Genomic DNA, 22216 nt, shown 5'->3' with positions numbered 1-22216 from the left:
AGTCCCGATGGGGCAGAGAGCACACGACAGAGGGGGAGAGAGAGAATCCACCGGAGCATAAACCCCCTGGAGACTGACAGTATACTGTGCATGAAACTGTAGTGTGTGTGTGTGGGTGTATTGCAGAGAGGAAAGGACATGTGGCAGATTTAAGAGCACTTGTGTGCAGCACGAAGGTGTTTTCCGCCAAGTCTGAAAAAAATTGGTCAAAACACGGGCTGATTGCCATGGTTATAATTACACTAATGGCTTCATTACGGGCATTAATTCAGCCCTCATCAGTCTTTTGCCAGTGATTAGTTCAAAGTGGAGGAGGGGTGAAACGTACAGTTCTCAAAAGAAAATGATTTTCCTAAATAGGCAGAATCTACCGGATCAAGATGTCCTCCCACAATCCCTGATCGTTTTGTAACACGTGGAGAGTGCAGCCAATTTCATTAGATGGGGTTTGTCAGATGGTATAATCCTGCTTTACTGTTATGACGAAGAATCATTTTTTTTCCGATTGTGGACAGCACTTTCACATGTTGGAAATTGGTTTTACTGATGTTAAAGTAAACCTTTTGAATGGAATTGAGTAAACACATTAAAATTAGACACATCAAATGAAAAATCAAGAGGGTATTTACATCAAGCTTCATGCATTTTTATTATCGGATAGCTATGAGATCAGATTTCCAGAAAGAGAAAACCTAGTCATTCAGCTGATATTTGCATACGCATACGCATTTGCACCAGCGACATGCTTTTTATGCACTTTTCACAAAGTGTCCATTGTTTGAGAAGTGGTAGTCATCATAATTGGGTAAACATCTATAGCGGTGAATAGTAACAACAACAAATATATTTTTTTGCATTAACATTTGCTCCAATAGCAAAAGAAAAAATCCACAAAAGCATTTCTATGACCTTCCAAAAGAGGAAAAAATACTGAGACATTGATTACGGTGATGAGAGGGGAGAAAGATGTCAAATTAACCATCACTCCCTCAGCCGTTGCGTAAGAAACACTCTTACAGCAGCGTGAACTAGTTTTCTGAAATTTTAAATGCCAAAGTACAAAGTAGAGTGTAATAAATGTACATTCGTTTTTTTATTTTTAAAATTACAATGTTAATGACTGTGGAAACGTGTCATCACAGTCTATGTAAAGGGTTCATGGTTATCCCCAAAATGTCAACATAAAATAAATTCTTCTAAATCTTACATAATGAACATTAAAAATGAGCAAACCTCCCTCTTTTTTCACTTCGTGCAAAAACACATAATATAACAGATCATTTAAACATTTACTCTCTCAACACTAGTTGAAATTAGTCATGCCTTCCTAACGCAGATTAAGTAAACTTCTATTTCACAAATTTTAATGGATTGCACTCAATTAAGTTAAATAGTGACAACATCTATATTGTGTTGCATTAGCTCATTTTAATTACATAAATTGAGGAATCGCCAAAATTATTTTTGCCTGTGTGTTCTAACGAGAGAGTGATATCCACATGCTAACTGGGTTTCCTTTCAGCATTACTGGTTCCCGTTTATGATAGGAAGGGAACATGTGATCTGTCTAAGGGCCTTCAGTATGTTTTCAATTCCCTGTGGTCTTTCTCATAAAATGTAAGATTTGAAAAGAAAAACACACACATATAAAGTGGTGTTTTGAAGCTTGGCCATCACAGCGCCACTCATCAAATGAAGCAGTGTCTCACAGGCGCTTTTGTCTGGTCATTTCTTCTTAGAATCCTCTACATTAAGGCTGTGGAGGGAAACAGCTGAATGTATCTGTTCAGAAACAAACACACAGACAGAACATCAAAGCGTGTGGGACTGCAGTCAGAGTGGACAGTGAGTGACCTGTTCAGATGCTGAGTGCAGAACAAGATTACATGAAAGACTCCACGAGTCTAAATTAGAGCTTTGAGTTTGAGACCATCTATACGCTAGTGTATTTTATTTTTAAATGTTGACATATTTTAGATCAAAGAAATAAAATAAGAAATCAAATAAGTAGTCCCTCCTCCTAATTACCACCAGCCACTGACTGACTGGCAATTATTAAATCATGGTATAAGGTTGTGACATAACTAAAGCCTACTGGCAAAAAGAAACAGGCTGATTCGATATGTCCAATCTAAACCTCCAGCTGCAATAGGAAATATGTAAACAATAGAGCTGGGCATTGATACAAATTTCACGATTTGATTCGATCTTGATTCACAAGCTTGCGATTCGATTCGATTTCGATTAATTGGGGCCTATCAGGTATAGTACATGGTAAGTTTTGTTCATTCATCAACTGAAAACAGTATAGACTGAAAGATCGATTCCTGCGATTTAAGAATCGATATCAGTTCTTCAAAATGAGAATCGATTAAAATCGAGATATCAACATTTTTTACCCAGCCCTGGTCAACTGGTCAAAAACTGTCAAGAAAATTCATGGAGACTTGTAACACACTGACTTGTTCATGGATAACAGCAAAAATGCTCAATAAAGAGTCATTTCATAGAGGAGATATAAGTCTATATAAATGTATTATTTTTTTATTAATTGTTTTTTGGTGTGTGGTCACAACATAACTCCATACTTCCAAGTGCATTGCTGAAGTTTTGTTTGCTTTACTGTTTTTCAAAAATGCGATATTATTGAAAATTATTTGGTGTCTCCAAACTTTTCACTTGTTATATAACATATATTGGTATATTTTTGGGTCAATTTAACATATCGGAATATTTCATATATATATATATATATATATATATATTATATATGATTATCACTACTGTTAATAAAAGGTCAAATTAAGTTTTCTGTCATTTGTGATATATATATATATATATATATGACAGACAACACAAATGACAGAAAACTTAAATTGACCTTTTATTAACACAATAGGCCTACATAAAATTGTGTTTCAGAATGCACACTGCACAAATCATATAGTATTCACAGAAACCATCCACTACAACCTAATCTTGTAATAACTCACCACTCTATTTCTATCAAATTTCATCAGATGCTGTTTAATTATCATTATGGAACATGAAGAGCTCCCTCTAAAGGTCCGAAGACCTACTGCAAGATATCACTACTGTTCTCTTTTAAAGCCTAACCTCTCTATCTCTCTCTTTCACTCACACACACACACACACACACACACACACACACACACACACACACACACACACACACACACACACACACACACTTAAACTCAACTCCCTCTCAACCTACTCTCTCTCCTCACACACTCCCCTTCAAATCGCGATCCATCATTGTCCTCTAAATCAATAATCAATCTGCAGTCTTCTCCTCTCACCCCATCTGTCTCCATTGGCCGGAGCGTTGCTCTCTGCCTGTATAGATCATCATTTGGGTCCCTGTAATTGCTGGTCAGAGGGAGGGAGGCCATTAAAGACAGTATGGCCACTGGCTCTTTCTTTTCCCCTGTCTTTGACCCAGTTCAGGCACTTTTTGGCTTCTCTCACACCACTTTCCCAACTCTCTCACTCACCAGAAAACTCAAAGCTATAGAATAGATGAAGATGTCCGCCAAGGTGCTAAAATAAGATCTCAACTTCGTTGGGAGGTGATTAACAATTTAAACAAATGCATATATTTAGTTATATTTCTGGTTATCTTTCTAAGTTTATTATGCTTTGCTATTTTAGAATTATTTAGAAGTGAAAATTTTTATTAATCTATAATCTTCCCCTGAAATCATATTTTTTGTGAAAATTTAAATTAAAAAATCTGTTTTGTCTGTGTCTGTTTTACTCCTACTATAGTTCATTTCAGCTGGAAACTGCAATGAATTGTATGTATTTTTTTATTTATTTATTTATTTATTTTTGCAAAAGGGTGGGTAGACATATTTTTCCAATTAACCTGGGTTCGAAATGCCGCTCTGATCGGCTGACAACCCAGTCAATGTCATAATATGATAATATCTATCATATCAACAGGTAAAAACAGACAAGCTAATTATAGAAAGAATAACTCACCCATTAAGATATTGCAATCAGTCACATCCGAATCAAAATGAACTTGAGTTAGATGTTATTAGCTACCACTCAGTTAGGTTAAATTAAATATACAGTGGTTTTACTTATAGCCATGGTATAGCTAATATTTACTAAATAGTGCAAACAAAATCCACTATTAGGCTTACAATGAGAGTCAGTCTGCAGGGTGATTCATGCGACTGATTTAATTATGTTTATATATTTATAGCAAAAATATGGGCTGCTGAAATGTCACGCATCAGATTCGGCGGTGACCAAAGCAGGATATGAATAGATTTACCATCTTAATCAAGGACAAACTTAAAGAAAGACACAACCAGGTGACATATTTCTCACTTTTTTCTTCTCCAGGACTAGCTGTACTACAACCCCACCCCCCGACACCCCCACATTCTTTTGTGCGCGTTGTACGTCGTGCCTGTAACCCTCTGTACTATCCCAGAAAGTTTACAGTTCTCTAATTCTAGGCTACGTTTCCCATCTCCTTCAAGCTACTGGGATTTGCTTTTTCTGGCTTAATTAAAGCAGTGGGTGGGCGTAAATTCCTGACATCCATCACACATTAGCTGCTAAATTGTTGTGGTGTCACAACATGCACAACACATTGTTTCATAACATCAAATAACAGGTTATAACATCAAGTCTTCGCTGCTCACATCCAGCTCAGAGTCGATCAGAAGAGTTCGACTATCCGTCAAAGAGCGGCAGCCGAAGAGGCATGTCTTTAAACAAAAGTACCGAGTGCTGAGTTGTCTGTATACTGCAGGCTATTATGGATTCACCGCATTTCCCCTCAGAGATGTGTGTGTATTTTCTCCCCGTTTTCCTCTCCACCATCAGGGGAACTAGAATCAGTACGCAGCTCGGCGGGTTAGCGGAGCATTCAGCTGCGTCCACTGCTTCTACAGAGTGATATGCTGTTAATTAATTTACACTGAGTCCCAGTACTATGCTAACCATTGTTTGTGCCTGCTGCAATTCCCCATTCCAAACACACAGGCGTTCGTTCGCGTACGCGCCGTGTGCGGGGCGCGATTATCCAATCAACAACGCGGGTCACTGCGGGCCAAAGAGGAACTGGGGAGCGTTCGAAATCAGTGAGCGTCTTAAATGGGCTTTATAACTAATTTACCATAAGTAGGATTCATGTTTTCCCCACTGGCTTTGGTCAAACAGACACCAGAGTCTCACGAAGGGTCCACACACAGCTGTCCCTTCCAAAACTGTACGGCTGATAATTTACAGGCAACGAGGAGGAGCGGCACCGGCCTCCGCGATTCCTCCGACGCTAATTGGCTGCTTGTAAAGATTGCCCTGGAGGGAAACAAAGGGCTCTTGAAATATTAATGCCCTTAACAACTTTGGAAGAGTGCCCACTCCAAAAGCCCCTGCTGTGCAACTCCAACTTTTTTTTTTTATAACTCTCCCAAAGAGAACGATGCCGAAGAAGCCCTGTGAGTCACAATACATTTGTGATGGGCTGCTTACAGCACTGGCAGACCAACATATGTCTTGTCAGGACACAAACTGCCCTCTTCAGTAAGTCTGCTATCTGCTATCTAATGGTCAGGAGAGTAACTGACAATGGCTATATGTGAGGCTGTCTGTTCAGGAGAACCTGTTAGCAGCTTATCTTTGTCCAAGAAGCTGACATGGCTAACTCACTTTCGAACTTATATTTCTGCGTAGGGATGTCAAAAATACCAGAACTTCGGAACCAAGTCAATACTAAAATAAATAAAGACATACAGTGCTAGACTTATTGCATAGTACCTAGTGAACTTAATAACTGTGCTGTCTGACTGATTAATATTGTTCACTTCAAACAACAATATAGGCAAGAGAAGAAAAGAAAAACACTCATTGTTCTTTTTATTTTTCTTTCTATTTATTAAAATAATTGATAAAGGATTGATAATGGAAAAAGTTTTTTTACTTTATTGAGAATTTTATGGCTATACATTAATATTATGAATTATTATAAATATAGTAGCAAATAAAATTAAAATAATGTAATGTATGTACATAAATTATTATTATTATTATTAATAACAAAATACAGCAACAAGTATTGCTGGTCTTGCTAATATATTAATATAAAATAGTGCATTATTAATTAAAAATGTTAAGTAAAAAAATGAAACTGGTATTCAGAACCATTTAATTTCACCAGTACTGGCATTTCCTACAATATTAACAGCATACTGCTTACATGCAAGAGAATATTTATGGTATTCCTGGTCAGCTAAACACTATAATCACTCAGTCCCTTCAATGGATGCCTATAATTTCAAATTATGAATTCAGGTACATTTAATTAATAATGCACTATTAATATAAAATAGTGCATTATTAATTAAAATTTTTAAGTAAAAAAATGAAACCGGTATGCAGAACCATGAAATTTCACCAGTACTAGCATTTCCTACTATATTAACAGCATACTGCTTAAATGCAAGAGAATATTTATGGTATTCCTGGTCAGCTAAACACTATAATCACTCAGTCCCTTCAATGGATGCCTATAATTTCAAATTATGAATTCAGGCACATAACCAAATGGCGAGAGCTTCTTTTTTTCTTTTTTTTTTACATGGCTTCTTGCTGTTCCTCATCAGTACTTTCTGCTGAAAAGTACTGTTTGCAATATGCAATTAATGAGTTGTTCAATGCTTTGAACGAATCCATTTTAAATGTAATTGTCTCTGTTCCCTAGAGGCGTAAGGACAGACCCAGAGATGGAGCTGTCAGAGAAACAGGACTGTCTTTAATCTTCATTTGATGACTCTCATACTTGTACGCTGTGCTATAATTCAACATGAGAGAGAATGAAAATGTGCACAAGGTAGTAAGTGACAGGGAGAAAAAAGTGGGTGAGTGTATGCTTCTATGTGATATCGAGAGATATCGAGAAGGTACAACACAGTAGACTCAATGTTTCAGACAGACCTACTTCTGCCAATCAGACGTCGATTGTCTCTCATCTTAGGTACAGAGAGGAACCGTTTGCTTTGAAAGCATCCAACTCTACAATGGACTGCTACGGGGGGGGCGGGGGTTGGTGCTGTGGAGGGTAATAGAAGACTTGGCACAGTCATACTTAATAGCGAGCACTTTGTCTCTCATCTTTTAGGTTTAAAAACATCAAAGCTGCTCAAAATGATCCATATCAAACTGATCCAACAATCACACACTGTGAGTGAGAACAGATGTATGTGTCTGCTAAAGCTGAGGACTTTTGAGGGAATACATAGTGAAGTAACAGGAAGGCAAACCAAGGCCTTTGTCTACATATCAGCAACTACAAAGTTGATCAAATGCACATGTATAGTGCATACATGATGGAATTTCAATAGACCTGTGTAATTTCTAGACCTGGAATAGCCATGTAAATTATTATAATCTTAAAAAGTGATGGGAATTTCTATGAAGTATATAAACTTTTTAAAAATATTTAATTGGTAGACATTACACTTTTTGAGGAGAGAATTCCTGTAATCACTGGAAAAGTCACCAAATTCATTGGTCGAAAAAACAGTGGCAAGAACACTGCCTAATGAACATTGTGTTCTTGAAACCTTTGAAATCTCAAAATGTAATTATTTTAATTTCAAATTACAATTATTATAGTTATTTCATCTATTGAAAAACATTCTGAAAACATTATTAAACCAGTACCAGAGGAAATACTTTATTAACTTCCTGCTATCAGTATCACTGGTACTGCCTTTTAGTGGCACACTTCATAGCTCTGACATGCAACAATTCATTAGCATTAATAAACACAAATCTCACTCTCTGCTTCCCATGGTGTACCTCAAGGATCTGTTCTTGGTCCACTTCCGTAAGCTTCATCTTGGTCAGATCATTCTTAATTTCCATAGTTACGCTGATGATACACAAATCTATCGTACTGTTCAGCCAAATTCCGAAATCTTGTTAGGCCCTAAATCCCGTGTCTCTATACAACATGACATCTCCATTCATATTGACAGATATATAGTTAATCCTTCTCCCATTATACAGAATCTTGGGGTACTATTTGATTCTAAACGGTTTTTAACTCCATATCAGCCAGCTTGTTTATTCCTAATTTTTCTACCTTTGCAAAATTGTTTGTTTACGACCTTTGCTAAATCTCAAAGATCCCGAAACTGTTATCTATGCTTTTATAACCTTGCTATGGACTATTTTAACTCTTTGTTTTGTGGCCTACCGACTAAAACTTTTAATTGCTTACAACTTGTTCAAAACTCAGCTGCTCGTGCACTTACATTTAACAAAAAATCAGCAGACGCATCACCCCATTCCTTCAGCAACTGCACTGGCTCCTACTTTCCTAGTTTTTAAGGCCTGACATGGTTTAGCACCTTCATATCTTACAGAATTATTACACCCTTATGTTCTTGCCCGTACTCTTAGATGGAGTTTTGAGAATTTTCTTGTATTTTAAGTTGAAACCATCTACTGTTGGTAGGGCATTCACCATTTCAGCTCGTAAGCTTTGGAACAAGCTGCCCCGAAACCTCTGTGCCGTCTCCTCACTCTAGACCTTTAAGACTGAACTTAAAACTCATTTATTTACATTAACTGATTGTTGACTTTGATTGTCAGATCCATACTTATTTCGGTTATTGTCTTGTATGTTATATGATCACTGTCTGACTGCCTGTTCACTTTGTTGTATCCTGATTGTACATCTATTATTTGTCAATATAATGTAAAGTCTCCTTGGGTTCTTGAAATTAGCTATATTAACAAAATGTGTTGTTATTAATATTACTGTAAATTGGGGGCCTTGGAGTTATAAATGTTGAGAACCACTGATCTACACAATACTGTATCATGTCTGCCCTCCTTTTAAACTTTCCTCCCTGACCACTAATATGATTATTATACATAAAACGTGACACAGACGTTCTGCTTCCACTGTTAAAAAAATTGCTTTACATCACTGAAAACCTGACAAGTTTTTCTGAAGCCAACCACTAGAGACTTTCAGGGAATTATTACCACCACGCATACTGATCGAATCAACCGGCTGGAGCAGCTCCTGGGACTAAATCCACATGCCAAAGTGATAGTATTACCCTGTACATGATGATGTTTTTGTGGTCAGTTTTTTGGAAGACAAAAACACCATTGTGTTTGTGTTAATGAATGATTCAAGAGAAATAGCAAATGGTGCTATTAGCTCCAAAATCTTCCTGAGGCAAAAAGATGAGGTTAGTAGATTGCGAATCGTTCAGGTAAAACTGTGTGGGAGAGGTGAATTGTGTTCCTCCCGCAGAGATTCTGACACTTCTAAACCAAGGAAGACGGATCACACCACAAAACAAAGAACCCCACCAAAAAGCTCAACTGTTCAGTTATAATTTGTGCTGTTTTTTTTTTTTTGGTTCTTACAACAACTTTCGATTAGATTTGGTCTAACAATAAAAAATATTATGTGTATATAAATATTATACATTAAATATATATATATATATATATATATATATATATATATATATATATATATATATATATTTAATGTATAATATTCATGACTGCCCACCAAGTCACACATGTAGATGCAAATTTGACTATGCGGGCAATCACACGATCAAACTGGTCTCTGTCTACAGCATCGTGCCATTTAATCCCACTACACACAAAACAGCAGGTTGTGCGTGACATGACACTGACCCGTGGGTCATAAACAGGGCCTGAAAGGGCAGATGCCAAGGTCACATAAGCACTCCTCTTCCCCTCTACAGACTGCATCCAATTACTCCCTTAAATCAATGTATCAAATAACGCCCCGAAATCAATAATCCTCAAGGTGGTCCTTCAAAAAATGCACAGTTTGCTGACCTGAGACTGCCTCTTATCTTTAATCCACTCCCGCTGGGGCGGGTCAGACCCCTTTCCTTGACCCCCGCCTAGGTAAGCACCATAAGCCATCAACCCTATGCTAAAGTGCGTCACCCTTCCACCCCCGTGAGATTGCATTCCCTCTTAACCAAACACCATCCTCACACCCCGGAGACAAGGACCGTTCACCAGCGTTTTCTATTGAGCGGAAAAGTAATTGGCATTCTTTTGTTTGTTTATGCACTTTCTATTTGTTATTTAGCATGGACAGTAAAGGCAGCTCTTAGAGTGAAAATGAGTTTTATGTAAGGAGTAATAACCTAAATGGATTTCCTCAGTAGCAGGAAGCCCCATGGCTATTTATCTTCTCCCTCCACTAATTATTCATTACAGCTCAGCCAGAGGAAACTCACAAAAACACACAGTCAGATAACGGCGCAGAAGCGCTCGCAAAATTACTTTCTGCTTTCGCCTCTTAAAAGATTCTTGCACTTCAATGCTTTTCATTCTAGCGGAGCTTCTGGAGGAGACGCCCACCGCAAGCAGCTGATAGCTGGGAAAATATTCAGAAACACTGATTTGTAAATGCACAAACAGCATCCAGGAGAGAGAAATGAACTAAATGGTTTTCATCACACGTGGAGGTTCAACTTGTGCATCTCCGAGTGAGCGTGTGGTGCGCTAAAGCATTTGCATGTTCTGCCGTCTACCTCGTTTTAACAATTCCCAAGCTGATGACTACTTTCTGTTGACCTCTCATATTCATAATTATCCTTCAACTTTACCTTTATCTGACTGATGTCAAAGCAGTGACATTTGTGTCCAGTCATCCCCTTCAGTGGCTTCACTGTGACACTCTCACTAATCGCACGGGCCCAACTCATCACACAAACCTATCAGCTCACTGCAGGATAGCTGTCATGCTGACAAAAACACAATGGAAGCTAAGCACTGTGAGGTAATAGATGGAGGAACAGACATCTCACTGCCTGAAGAAAAAAGAGCAGTCACGTGCTCATGTTTCTAATTTCAATCTATTAAACGTGTTTGAAAGTTAATTTTGATTAAATGAATGACATAGTGTTGAGTAATACTGGCTTTTGCACTGTAAAATATGTTAGTGAAATAAATTTGCTACTGTAAAAACGTTAATTTGTTAACTGCAATTTACCTTGCCATGTGCAATACAAAAATAAGTAATTCTACTGAAAAGAAAATACACTAATATACGCAAAATTTTAAGTTCATAAAATGAAGTAAAACAGAATATTGTAAAATATTATTACATTATTAAAATTCCTAATATATTTTAAAATGTAATGTATTCCTGTAATGACAAAGCAGTCCAGTCTTCAGTGTCACATGATCCTTCAGAAATCCTTCTAATAATGCTGATTTGAAGCTCAAGAGACATTTTTTATTTATTAATGTTGAAAAAAGTGCTGCTTAATATTTAAGTATAATTTTTGGTATAATATTTATTTGTTAATATTATATTTATTTATAATATGTTCTAAAGTATAATGTAATTTTATTTTTAAAAAATTCAGGACTCTTTGATGAATAAAAAGAAGAGCATTTATTTGAAATATAATTTTTTTACTGTCACTTTTGATCAATTTAACGCATCCTTACTGAATTGAAGTATTAAAGAAACTTTCAAAGAACTTTAGAACGGCAGTGTATATCCATAAAGAGAAAATTGCAAAAAAATAAACAAATACATACATATAAAAATGCATATGCCTTTTTTTAAGTAAAAACTGGACAGTTACTTTATACATACGTATTTACATATTATACATATTTACATACAGTATAATTGTGTTTAAGTAAGATAATTCATACATTTATGTCATAAATTTGAAATCAAGCGACTTTCCATTCTTATCAGTACATTTTACAAAAAAAAACATTATAATAGCTCGAAATGTATGGTAAAATAACATTACATAATTTAATGTCATATACAGTTATCAAAAATATATGCAGTCACCAAAATGCAATTATTTAAAGCTTGTAACAGCAAGCCTCACTATTTTTTTTTACAACTACAGCAGACAGGTTTTTTTTAACAACATCAACAACAAAATGACAGTCTGCATGCAGCATCCAAAAGCTCTTGTGCAGCCTGTTGAAATTACAGCTGGTTAATACAAAATACTCTGATTTATAGTCTCAAATTTAGAAGGACGACAAAAGCGAGTGACTATCATTTGGTCCAACTGGATTAGAGAAACACTGCACCAGATATCTGAGCAGAACAGCCTGACCTTGTGTCCACTGCAGAAGACACACTAACAGTGATGGGAAACATCTGTGGTAAGACTGCCATCTAGTGTAAAAGACCACCTGATACACAACCTGAACCTCTGGACTCCATCTATACACTATACAGGGTCTCTTAGCAAGATTATAGCCGAGCCAAATCGATATCACTGGTTGCTTCTGATTTGAACCTCAAATATATTAATTTTCTGACTTCTTTACCTTCAGGTTCAGAGGAACGTTGTGGTACAATGCTACTCTGTGCTTCTTGAGACTGAACAAGACTGTGTGAATGGAGGCAATGTACTGAATAAACAATACCAGTTACGCCTAATTAATTTGACAAGAGATGAATACACAGTCAGACAACAAAAACAAATGGCTGCTGCTCCCCGGGTCTACTTAACCAACAAAGAGCTAAGCAAATAATTCATATGAAGGAACAGGTTTTACAAAGTCAACAGAGTGCAGGTGTAACAGAGCAAGAACCCTGTGACACAAGCCCAAAGCCCGCAGAGACAAACCAATCATGAACAAAAGCGAAAACAACAATTCATTACCCATATGCTTTCAGGCTATAATTCTGTAATTTGCAACAAATGTATGAGCATTTTATTCTGTCTTCTGAATAGGCCACAGAGGGCAGATTTTGATGACCTGAATGCCTTGGAAAAATGTCACTATACACATGCTTCACACACTCATTAAGTGTGCACTCATTTTACATGTGCACAACTCAACCTACAATACATAAACTGGCGATCAAAAGTTTGGAATAATTAAGATTTTGAATGTTTTTGAAAGAAGTCTCTTCTGCTCACCAAGGAATCCAGGAAGAATTTATTTGATCAAAAATAAGGTAAAAATATAATGCAATATATTTACATTTTAAAATAACTTTATATGTGTGTGTGTGTGTGTGTGTGTGTGTGTGTGTGTGTGTGTGTGTGTGTGTGTGTGTGTGTGTGTGTGTGTGTGTGTGTGTGTGTGTGTGTGTGTGTGTTTTAGCATTTATTTATATTTATATGTTCTTTTACTGTATTTTCCATCAATTAAATGCCACCTTGGTGAGCAGAAGAGACTTTCAAAAACACTAAAAGGAAACGGTAATTATTCCAAACTTTTGACCACCATTGCACCAAATACAATAACACAAGATCTCAGAGCACATGTAGCCACCAGGTTATGTCAAACTGTGTTCAAAGAATTGCCACTGGGGATTTTTTTTTTCAGTCTCATCCCATCAGACAATACGATACCTGCTTCTCCTCCAGCAATGTCTGTTTACAACACTCACAAGCAGGTCAGGCTGATTTACTAAGGAACTGATTGTACTCCATTAAAATATATTTTCAAACTGGACAATTATAGCGGTTACCATTCTCATGAACACTCATATTACCTCTGCATCCAAAAACACTTACCTCAGAGACAGTGAAGGCAGATATCGGATAGGTCATTGGGTGTCTACAGAGGCACCAAATGCATATTTAGATAGGCCTAGAAAAATGGGACCAAATATATCAAACAATAGATAACTAATAAAAAAAAAAGATTAACAACACATTTTAAATATTTGTTTCACTTTCGTCAGGGTTATTATTATTAATTAAAACAAAAAACATTTCTGTTAATTGCAATAAAGCAGAAATAAAATAAAACATATATAAATATTAGTTGAAATTTAAATGAAAATTAGAATGGGATGCAGTTTCAGAAAGCCAGCCAGTCAATTCCTGGAGGTTTCATACTTCCATGGCCTGATGAGGCCCTGGAGCTCTGTAACAGAATAGAATTACAATTAAAATAAAACAACATAAAAGATTAAAAGTAACAGCATTGCATACAAAATATGCACCTAACAGTTACCAGATATAATATATTACAAGTGATCAGATTTTCATCTTTCTTTTTGGCCATTTAAATATCAGCAACTGCATCAAAATTAACTATTTTTGCACAGTTTGTTTTCCACCTTGAGCTCCATTTTATCTATGGGCCATAATAGTCTGATGTTTCAAATATTTTACTCAACAAAAACACATATGCAAACTTTTTTTCAGATGTCTAAATGTTCAATAAACTGTTCCATTTAAAATAAAAAGGGCTTTCCAGCCTATTAATTATTATGCCAGGCTTTACAGGGTTAAAAGGATAGTTCACCCAAAAAGGAAAATTCTGTCAGTATTTACTCACCCTCATGTTGTTCCAACCCCGTAAGACCTTCGTTCATCTTCGGAACACGAATTAAGATATTTTTGATGGAATCTGAGAGCTGTATCAGTCCTCCATAGGCTTATTAAGGGATTGACACTTGCCAGCCCCGAAAAGTTAAAGACATCGTTAAAATAGTCCAAGTGACTACAGTGGCTCAATCCTAAGTTTATCAAACGACGAGAATACTTTTTGTGCGCAAAAAAAAACTAAAATAACGACTTTATTTCAACTATTCATTTCCTTCTCTGTGGGCCTCGAGTCAGTTCACTAGTGTAATAGCGTAAGTGCTTCTGTGTTGTACGTCACACATGACCAGCGTCGGCCAATAGTGAGCCTACGTGTAACGTAGCTCTACGCAATCATACTAAGTTAACTGACTCGAGGCCCACAGAGAAGGAAATTAATAGTGAAAATGAAGTCATTATTTTTGTTTGTTTTTGCGCACAAAAAGTATTCTCGTCGCTTGATAAATTTAGGATTGAGTCACTGTAGTCACTTGGACTATTTCAACGATGTCTTTAATAACTTTTCGAGGCTGGCAAGTTCAATCCCTGAAGAAGCCTATGGAGGAGTGATCCAGCTCTCAGATTTCATCAAAAATATCTTAATTCGTGTTCCAAGATGAACGAAGGTCTTACGGGGTTGGAACAACATGAGGGTGAGTAAATACTGACAGAATTTTCATTTTTGGGTGAACTATCCCTTTAAGCACATTGAAATAATACATACAGACAGCAAATATTACATTCCACTCTTCAAAACTGTTGAAATCTTATTGTGTATAAGCATCATTATATTTGTCATTGTTGTTGGTATTCGCATGAAAGTTGAAGTTCATTGCAATTAAAAAATTTAGTTAATACAATGAAGAAAGACTGTTTAATCAACAGAAACTCAAAATATTATGTTATCTAAACCACATAAATTAAGTTGATTTGACAAAAGAAAAAGAATCAAGATTTTTTTTACAGTGCAATAAAATGGAATCAAAAAGGCTAAATAAAGATATTCTACTGATTGATTGGTTGATTGATTGATTGATTGATTGATTGATTGATTGATTGATTGATTGATTGATTGATTGGTTGATTGGTTGATTGGTTGATTGATTGATTGACTGTATGAATCGTATTGTATTAAACCAAATCTGTTAATAACTGATATAAATTAAATAAAAATGTTTCTATAAATGATACTACAGAATGAAACAATACGACTATAAACAAAAAGCATAAGATAAAAGATTGAATTGACTTTTGATCATAAATGTTCAACATTTAGCCTGTCACTTTATACCCTCCTCCCCATTTCTCAGAAATTGCTAGATTTAACATAAAAAAATCTAACTATACTATTGTATGTAAATGTACTTATATGAATTGATTAAGAATTAAGTAAAAGATAATGTAAAGTTATGCTAGTAATAACAATAAGTTAATACTGACAGGCCATTTAACACTCACAATAAAATTAATCTTAACGCACTGAGGTCACTCCAGTGGACAGCTATTTAAAACGCCATTTTCTTGCTAATGCATGGTTTTGATGGCATAGTTGAACATCAAACCCTACTGTTGACACTAGTGCATCATCCAATACACTGCCACCAAGTGGCAAGCCTTTGTGTGGAATTTTTGTTTTTCCAAACCAAGCTGACAGATGGCCAGTCCGAAATGCCAAATTGCTCCGGAATATCTATCCATTCCAATCTAAGGAGTCATATCATTGTTAAATTTTCCAAGTATTGAATTTAGTTTGGGAGGAAATCCTGATTAATCATCTGTCAACTAAATTGGATATCATGCATCACTAAATTTCAGCTACAATTCATATATTTCTGTGACACTTCTTGAAAATACTTTATCTGCAGTAACTTTTTGGCTGTAAATAAATGTGTCTGTATTATTAGATTGTAATTTGTAGTGAGTTAAAAAAAAGTAATCTAATTACATAATGCTTGTTACTTTACTTATAACATCAAATATTCTGATTACGTAGCACTAATCCACCTTACTTGTAATGATTTACCTGTTACATCAAAAAATATTAAGCCTACATAATGCACGTCACTTGTAATGCATTACTTTGCTGGTTACATCCAAAAACATTCTGATTACTTAATGTTACTTGTTATGCGTTACTTTAATGGTTACATCAAAAATATTCTGATTACTTAATGCACGTTACTTGTAATGCGTTACTTTACAGGTTACAGTAAAATAGGAATCTGATCATCACGTAATGCACGATACTTGGAATGTTACCCCCAACACTTCTCGTTTCAGATGGGATTGAAAACAGCTGAACGCTAATTTTTACACAGTCTGATACATCATAGATCAATATTAATTTCAGTCTGAGGTTTTCACAGAGAGGAGAGCTAATTTAGTCCATTTTGAACATAATCAGAATTATCAGCTACTAGCCTAAAGGTAAATCGATGTACTGTAGTAGACTGGAGGGAGCATGATTTGGGTTTCCACAGAGTTGCACATAGGCCTACCTTCACCGGTTGTAGAGATCTTTGATGGAATGGAATCACGGCCACTTGTTCTGAAATCGAAGACATGACATTCAACTGGTTTGAAGTTCTTCTATGTCTGCGGGTCGAACGGAAACAAACTGTTTACTGTTTTTTGTGTGTGTTTTTATGTATATATTTTTCAAATGATTGTATTAATTTATATTCATTGGTTTGTTAAATACACCCAGTATCACTGTGCGATTACGGTTGCCTATTATGATAAACGCATAAGTTTACATCTGAAAATCTCTTTGTAAAAAAAACTAATAATAATGAAAACAATTCAAATCTTGTTTTTCATGTCCTATAAGCAATAATAAACATATAAAAAAACATTCCTGACTGTGGAGCAATTTTTATTACAGTCTGTTTAGTCTGAAGTCTGAAGACTTTTTAGAGTTGCAAAATGTCTCCAACCAAAAAGTTAAAAGACAATGTGTCCAATCAAATTCACCTTCGCTTGGCAGCTAGTCAAATTAGTGTTTTAGAACTAAATGAGAAAGTATCTCCCTAGTAATGTTAACCAAATAGTACCTTATTTTACAACTAAAAAGAAAACCGCTACTCTTAAAATTCCATAAAAAATTCAAGCGGGAACTCGTGGTGAAAATGTCTTCCGGTTTGGCCTAAAAATTTACGTCATATCCGAACAGCTGTTTTAACCTGTTCGGTACCTCTTTTTCTGTTGTTCATACATTTCACCACAAGGTGGGGATATTATCAAAGACAAAGCTTTTTGGCAATTCACCTGTGAATCCACGGACCATCTCTGTTTGTTCCCACATTCTACCATAAGAGGGCGACATACTCGTGCAGTGAAGGTCAGAATTTTAACATGATGCACAAATTCTGAAACAATTACAAGATGAGGGAATTTCACAATACTGATTGTCAATACAATAGTGTTATTTGTATTGGTGTTTTTAATCACTCTTTAAATTAATTCTAGATTCGATCTGTAAAACTCTTTTGGTATCTGTAACGAGACCAATCTTGTTTTATTTTGTTCTAAAAAACACAAAACAATTATGTTACTTTTTTTTGTTTTAAAATAATTATTTTCTAATAAAAAATATTTTTAGAAGTAAATCCACAGCAATGTATATTAATATTCCGTTGCATCAAGGACAATTAAAATATTAAACAATGGCCTAAGAAAAATAGGCTAAAACGGCGTGTTCTGTCTATTTAAAATTAAACCAAATCAAACAAGCAGGGATATCCATTTTGTTTATTTTTTGTGCAATAATTCAAACTAGATATAGGCCTAGGCCTATATATAGCCTAAACAAAATTGTTAGATGGTAGGCTATCAGTCTGCCCAATCTGAAACACTGACACATTTTCCATTTATGCAGCATTATTTAAACTTTTTTTTAAATTGCTGCAAAAATGTGAAATGATCACAGGTTCTGAATGCAATTTTAGCCTATAGCCAATATCGATTACGCTTTTTTTTTATTTTAAAATAAAACTACACTTTGCTACACTTGATCGTTTAAAACATTTAACTAGGCTACGACCTTAAAAATAAACAATAGCCTACATTTAAATAATTTAGCCTAATATTCTTATTATTTCTTATAATTCGGTGTTTTTCACTTTACAATGTAGGCTACCAAAATTCCGTAGGATAATTATGTGGACTGTAAAATAAGTAAAAGCACCGAACTAAATAAAAACTGAATCGGAAAAAAAGCATCGGGGCAGAGGAATTTATCTTATATTTATTGAAACACCATTTATGTAAATATTAAACAGACCGAGAAAAGGGCATGTGTTTTCATGCACCTCATCAAATGTGCATTATGAACATTGGAGTGCTCGGTTTCTCCGTTAAATGAAGGCACACTGTCAATCCGACACTGCTGTTTACACTGTTTTATCTGCGGGGAGAAAGTAAACACTTGAGCTCTGGCGAGGGGATTATGTCTCCATGGCGTCGCGCTTCAATAGTGCAGCTATATAGCCTACACTCCGCGTGCACGCGAAAACACAGTGGACTCCAGCTTTGAGACTGTCTCTGTAGAAGCTTTCGAGAAGAGCTTAAATTATCATCTCTCTTTAGCTCACTGTAGATTCGACTGTAAAAAAAAAACTATAGACATATTGTTCTGAAATTATTAACAATAACAACTTTTTAAATATTTGCAATTAGCAATTGCTTTTTGAAAATATAACCATTTATGAAATCAAAGTTTTGTTAATAAATACATTATTATTAATTTTGTTATTAGTTACTATTAATTATTGTTGTTATTAGTAGCTATAATTATGAAATTGTTTATTATTGTTAAAGTTAGATAACCTATATGCAAATGTGCATTTAAATATGCCACAATGGGCCAAATGATACGATAAAAGTAAACAGATCAAGAAACTATTTTAATGCACAAAACAAGCAAAACGTAAGAATAAAATAACATTTATTTTCTGCAAAATTTACACAGAGAAATGTACACGTCTCAACTCAGCATTTCATCCAACAAACAATCGTTTAACATCTTTTTTTAGATTCCTTGTGATTATTTTTTTAAATGACTTTGACAAATATGACTTTATCATCAAGAAATGCAATATACATTATTTCGTCGTGTAAAACACAATATATATCACTCACAAGGTAGCACAAATGTCTACTTGAGCCAGTAACCATATTGAATCCAAAAGAACTTCTGTTCTGTTGAATAAACATGGCACGATTTTACAGACACTGAGCAGAAAAAAGATGGAATATAGACTTTCCACAATAACAATAATGCTATAGAACAGTCCCTTTTTTCAAATCAAGCAAATTATTCTAGGAATTGTACGATCATCATCATCATTACGAGGGGTGTAATCCGTTTGGTAAATAATCTAAATGGATTGTAACAAACGTGAAGAGTTTTAAAATACACAATTTACATTACTTGAAAATACTATGGTTACTCTGCTAAAGGTCTAAAATAATTCACCCCAGGTCATTTTGCGCTGCGGCAGTGTCAGTAACGCCATCCAAACTACTTTAACCTTTACACGTAACCATTTTCTTTTTTGATTAATCACAAACTTCAAAGAAGCCACGACCACCAAACACATTTTTTTTTTTACCTGCTGATTAAACTAGACATATTTTATATACAGAAACACAAGGCCTCCCGAGTCGTTAGGAATGAGGAATCTTCAGGTCTGGGAGTCTTAAACACTTTTGTCTACATTTGGAAAACACTATCTCACTGTTTCTCTGGAGTGTTATTGACTAGAGGACCGTACAGTCCATTGGTGTAGCTCTGATCTTTATGCAAGAGAGTCCTGTCTCTGATCAAGTCACTGAAGGCATAGTCCATTGGCGGCCTGAAGCCCAGTGTTGGCATCAGACCTGTGGTGGAGTACGGCATGAAGGCCAGGCCTCTGCTGTGAGCCGAATATGCCAGGCGGAGTGGGTTCAGGCCCAAATGTGTACTGAGAGGATACGTGCTCGGGTCGGAACCAAAGTGTGGCGCATTGGGTTGCAGAGGGGAGAAGGCAGATCTATTGCTGAGCGTCATGGTTCCAGGTAACACAGGCCGCGGGGTGGAGGACATGTGTGACTGTGCGCTCTGCAGCATGCGCTCCGCAGTCCAGGGCTCCTCTGGGCCCTTGGCTTGGCCGCTGTTGTTGAGGATTTGCTCTATGGCCTGCACCACATCTTTGCCGCATCCCTGAAGCACAAGCTCCAGGACGCTGCGCTTGTGGTTGGGGAAAACCCTCGTTAGGATGTCGATGGCGTTCATCTGTCGCGATGCTGTGGAGGAGGGCGAGGGCTCCTGGTCGTCTTTATCCGTCTCCGAGCCGGAGTCTGAGCCAAGTGGGCTGATGGACCCCGGCGTCTCCGAGCCGTCTTTTAATGGTTTGGCAATCGGGGAACTCACGAGGGACTCTCGGTCACCGTTTTCCGAGCCCGAGCCGTGACGCATATCTGGAGACGACATTCCTGGAACGGATTCGGTGTCTGTGGATACGGACTTTCCAGCCGCTTGCTGTGAGGTCATCGATCCTGGTAAATGCGTCTTGGTGAACAACTCGAACTTTTGGATGTTTGATTCTCCTGAAATAGATTTATGCACGTCAATAATTGCCATACACTAAAAGCTTTTTTTTCTTTCTTGGATTGTAAGTAAATTACATTTATATTTATGAGAGTGAATGGAATTAAATTTAATGAACCTACACCGTATGCTAAATACATGCTAAATATGCCATTGTTTGACAATAAATTTCAATGGCACTTTGCAGCACTATAAATTCTTAAGATGGATAGATTAAAAAAGTTATTGATGTTTCATTAAAGGTTCTTCAGATCAACGTATTGAGTTATGTATAACATTGCACAGCATACAAATAAAATAAATACATTACACAGACTACATGTTTTTCTATATAAATTCTAACTGGAACCTTTATTTTTAAGAATTCATATATATACACAGTAGAATTGATCCACCTACCAGAGTTTGTTTCGTTGGTAACTGGGCCAAAGACCTCATAGTTTTGCCGGGGAGGTATGATGCCGTTGGCAGCGGCCAGGGCTAGACCCTCTGCTGTGCCATAGAGCAGCTGAAGTTCTCTCGCCTCGTTCTCCTCCTGCGCCTGCTGTCTGCGGAGCGCAACCTGAGCGGCCATGACGCGCTGTCTCTCAGCGATCAGAGTGCATTTGGCACACATGCAGTCCTTCCATCTGCAGTAGCGCTTATGGCCCTTCAGCGCAGACACCACCCCATGGTTCCTGCACCGGGCGCACTTGGGCGTTCGTGGATACTTCTCCGTCGCGCGAAGCAACAGCGGCGGGCCCCTCAAGAGGCTACTGGCCATGGAAACCGGTATGGAGGCTGCGGCGGCGCCAGGATGAACCTGCGAACTTGCCTGGGAGGAAGGTGGGATCTCTGGACGAAGATCCATATTCTCCGAATCAACAAACAGTCGATCGATAGGTTAAAATACGAGCGCAACCGAAGTCTTCGATTGGAGATGTTTCATAAGCATTGGGCAGAATCGATACCCGGTGAATTTCTTCAGCTCAGCACTTGACGAAGAACACAACCCGAATGCCAATGTCCAAGAAGAGATCAGAAAACACTTCTGATCGCTTATGAAAGTCCACTTTCCAGTGAGTTCTTCAACTTGTTGCGCGCAGTCCACAAGCAGCCCAAACAAACTGTTTCTTTTAGAAATCAAACTTTCGTTTGACACAAATAAAATCAATTTTTAAAAGACAAAAATCCATCGAATGCAATGCGAAACTAACTTTAAACTCAATGATCAGCCGAGAGTCTGAGAGAGCAGAGTTTGCTGCTGGAGCCA

At 36.6% G+C, this 22216-nt stretch overlaps 1 protein-coding gene and 1 long non-coding RNA gene across 3 annotated transcripts; both read right to left on the bottom strand.

Annotated features, from left to right (window-relative positions):
- Positions 1-624: 624 nt before the first annotated feature.
- LOC143732156 (uncharacterized) lies at positions 625-17502 on the bottom strand. Of its 2 annotated transcripts, XR_013201059.1 has the most exons (4): positions 17429-17502; positions 16874-16923; positions 13578-13653; positions 625-1782 (listed from the first exon to the last, which is right to left on the bottom strand). It is a non-coding gene; the product is annotated as an uncharacterized LOC143732156 (long non-coding RNA). The 2 variants fall into 2 exon arrangements; XR_013201058.1 differs by lacking the exon at positions 17429-17502 and having other exon boundaries at positions 16874-16989.
- A 1801-nt stretch (positions 17503-19303) lies between these two features.
- On the bottom strand, positions 19304-22216 carry dmrta2 (DMRT-like family A2). Its single transcript, XM_077224150.1, has 2 exons — positions 21364-22216; positions 19304-20963 (listed from the first exon to the last, which is right to left on the bottom strand). Exons 1-2 carry the CDS (start codon positions 21812-21814, stop codon positions 20110-20112), a joined length of 1305 nt encoding a protein of 434 aa, XP_077080265.1. The 5' UTR covers positions 21815-22216; the 3' UTR covers positions 19304-20109.

Source organism: Siphateles boraxobius, unplaced genomic scaffold (assembly GCF_051911475.1).
Source record: "Siphateles boraxobius isolate OS27281-9 unplaced genomic scaffold, OSU_SipBor_1 9, whole genome shotgun sequence".
NCBI classification, from domain to species: Eukaryota; Metazoa; Chordata; class Actinopteri; order Cypriniformes; family Leuciscidae; genus Siphateles; species Siphateles boraxobius.
This window is presented reverse-complemented; position numbering and strand designations above follow the sequence as displayed.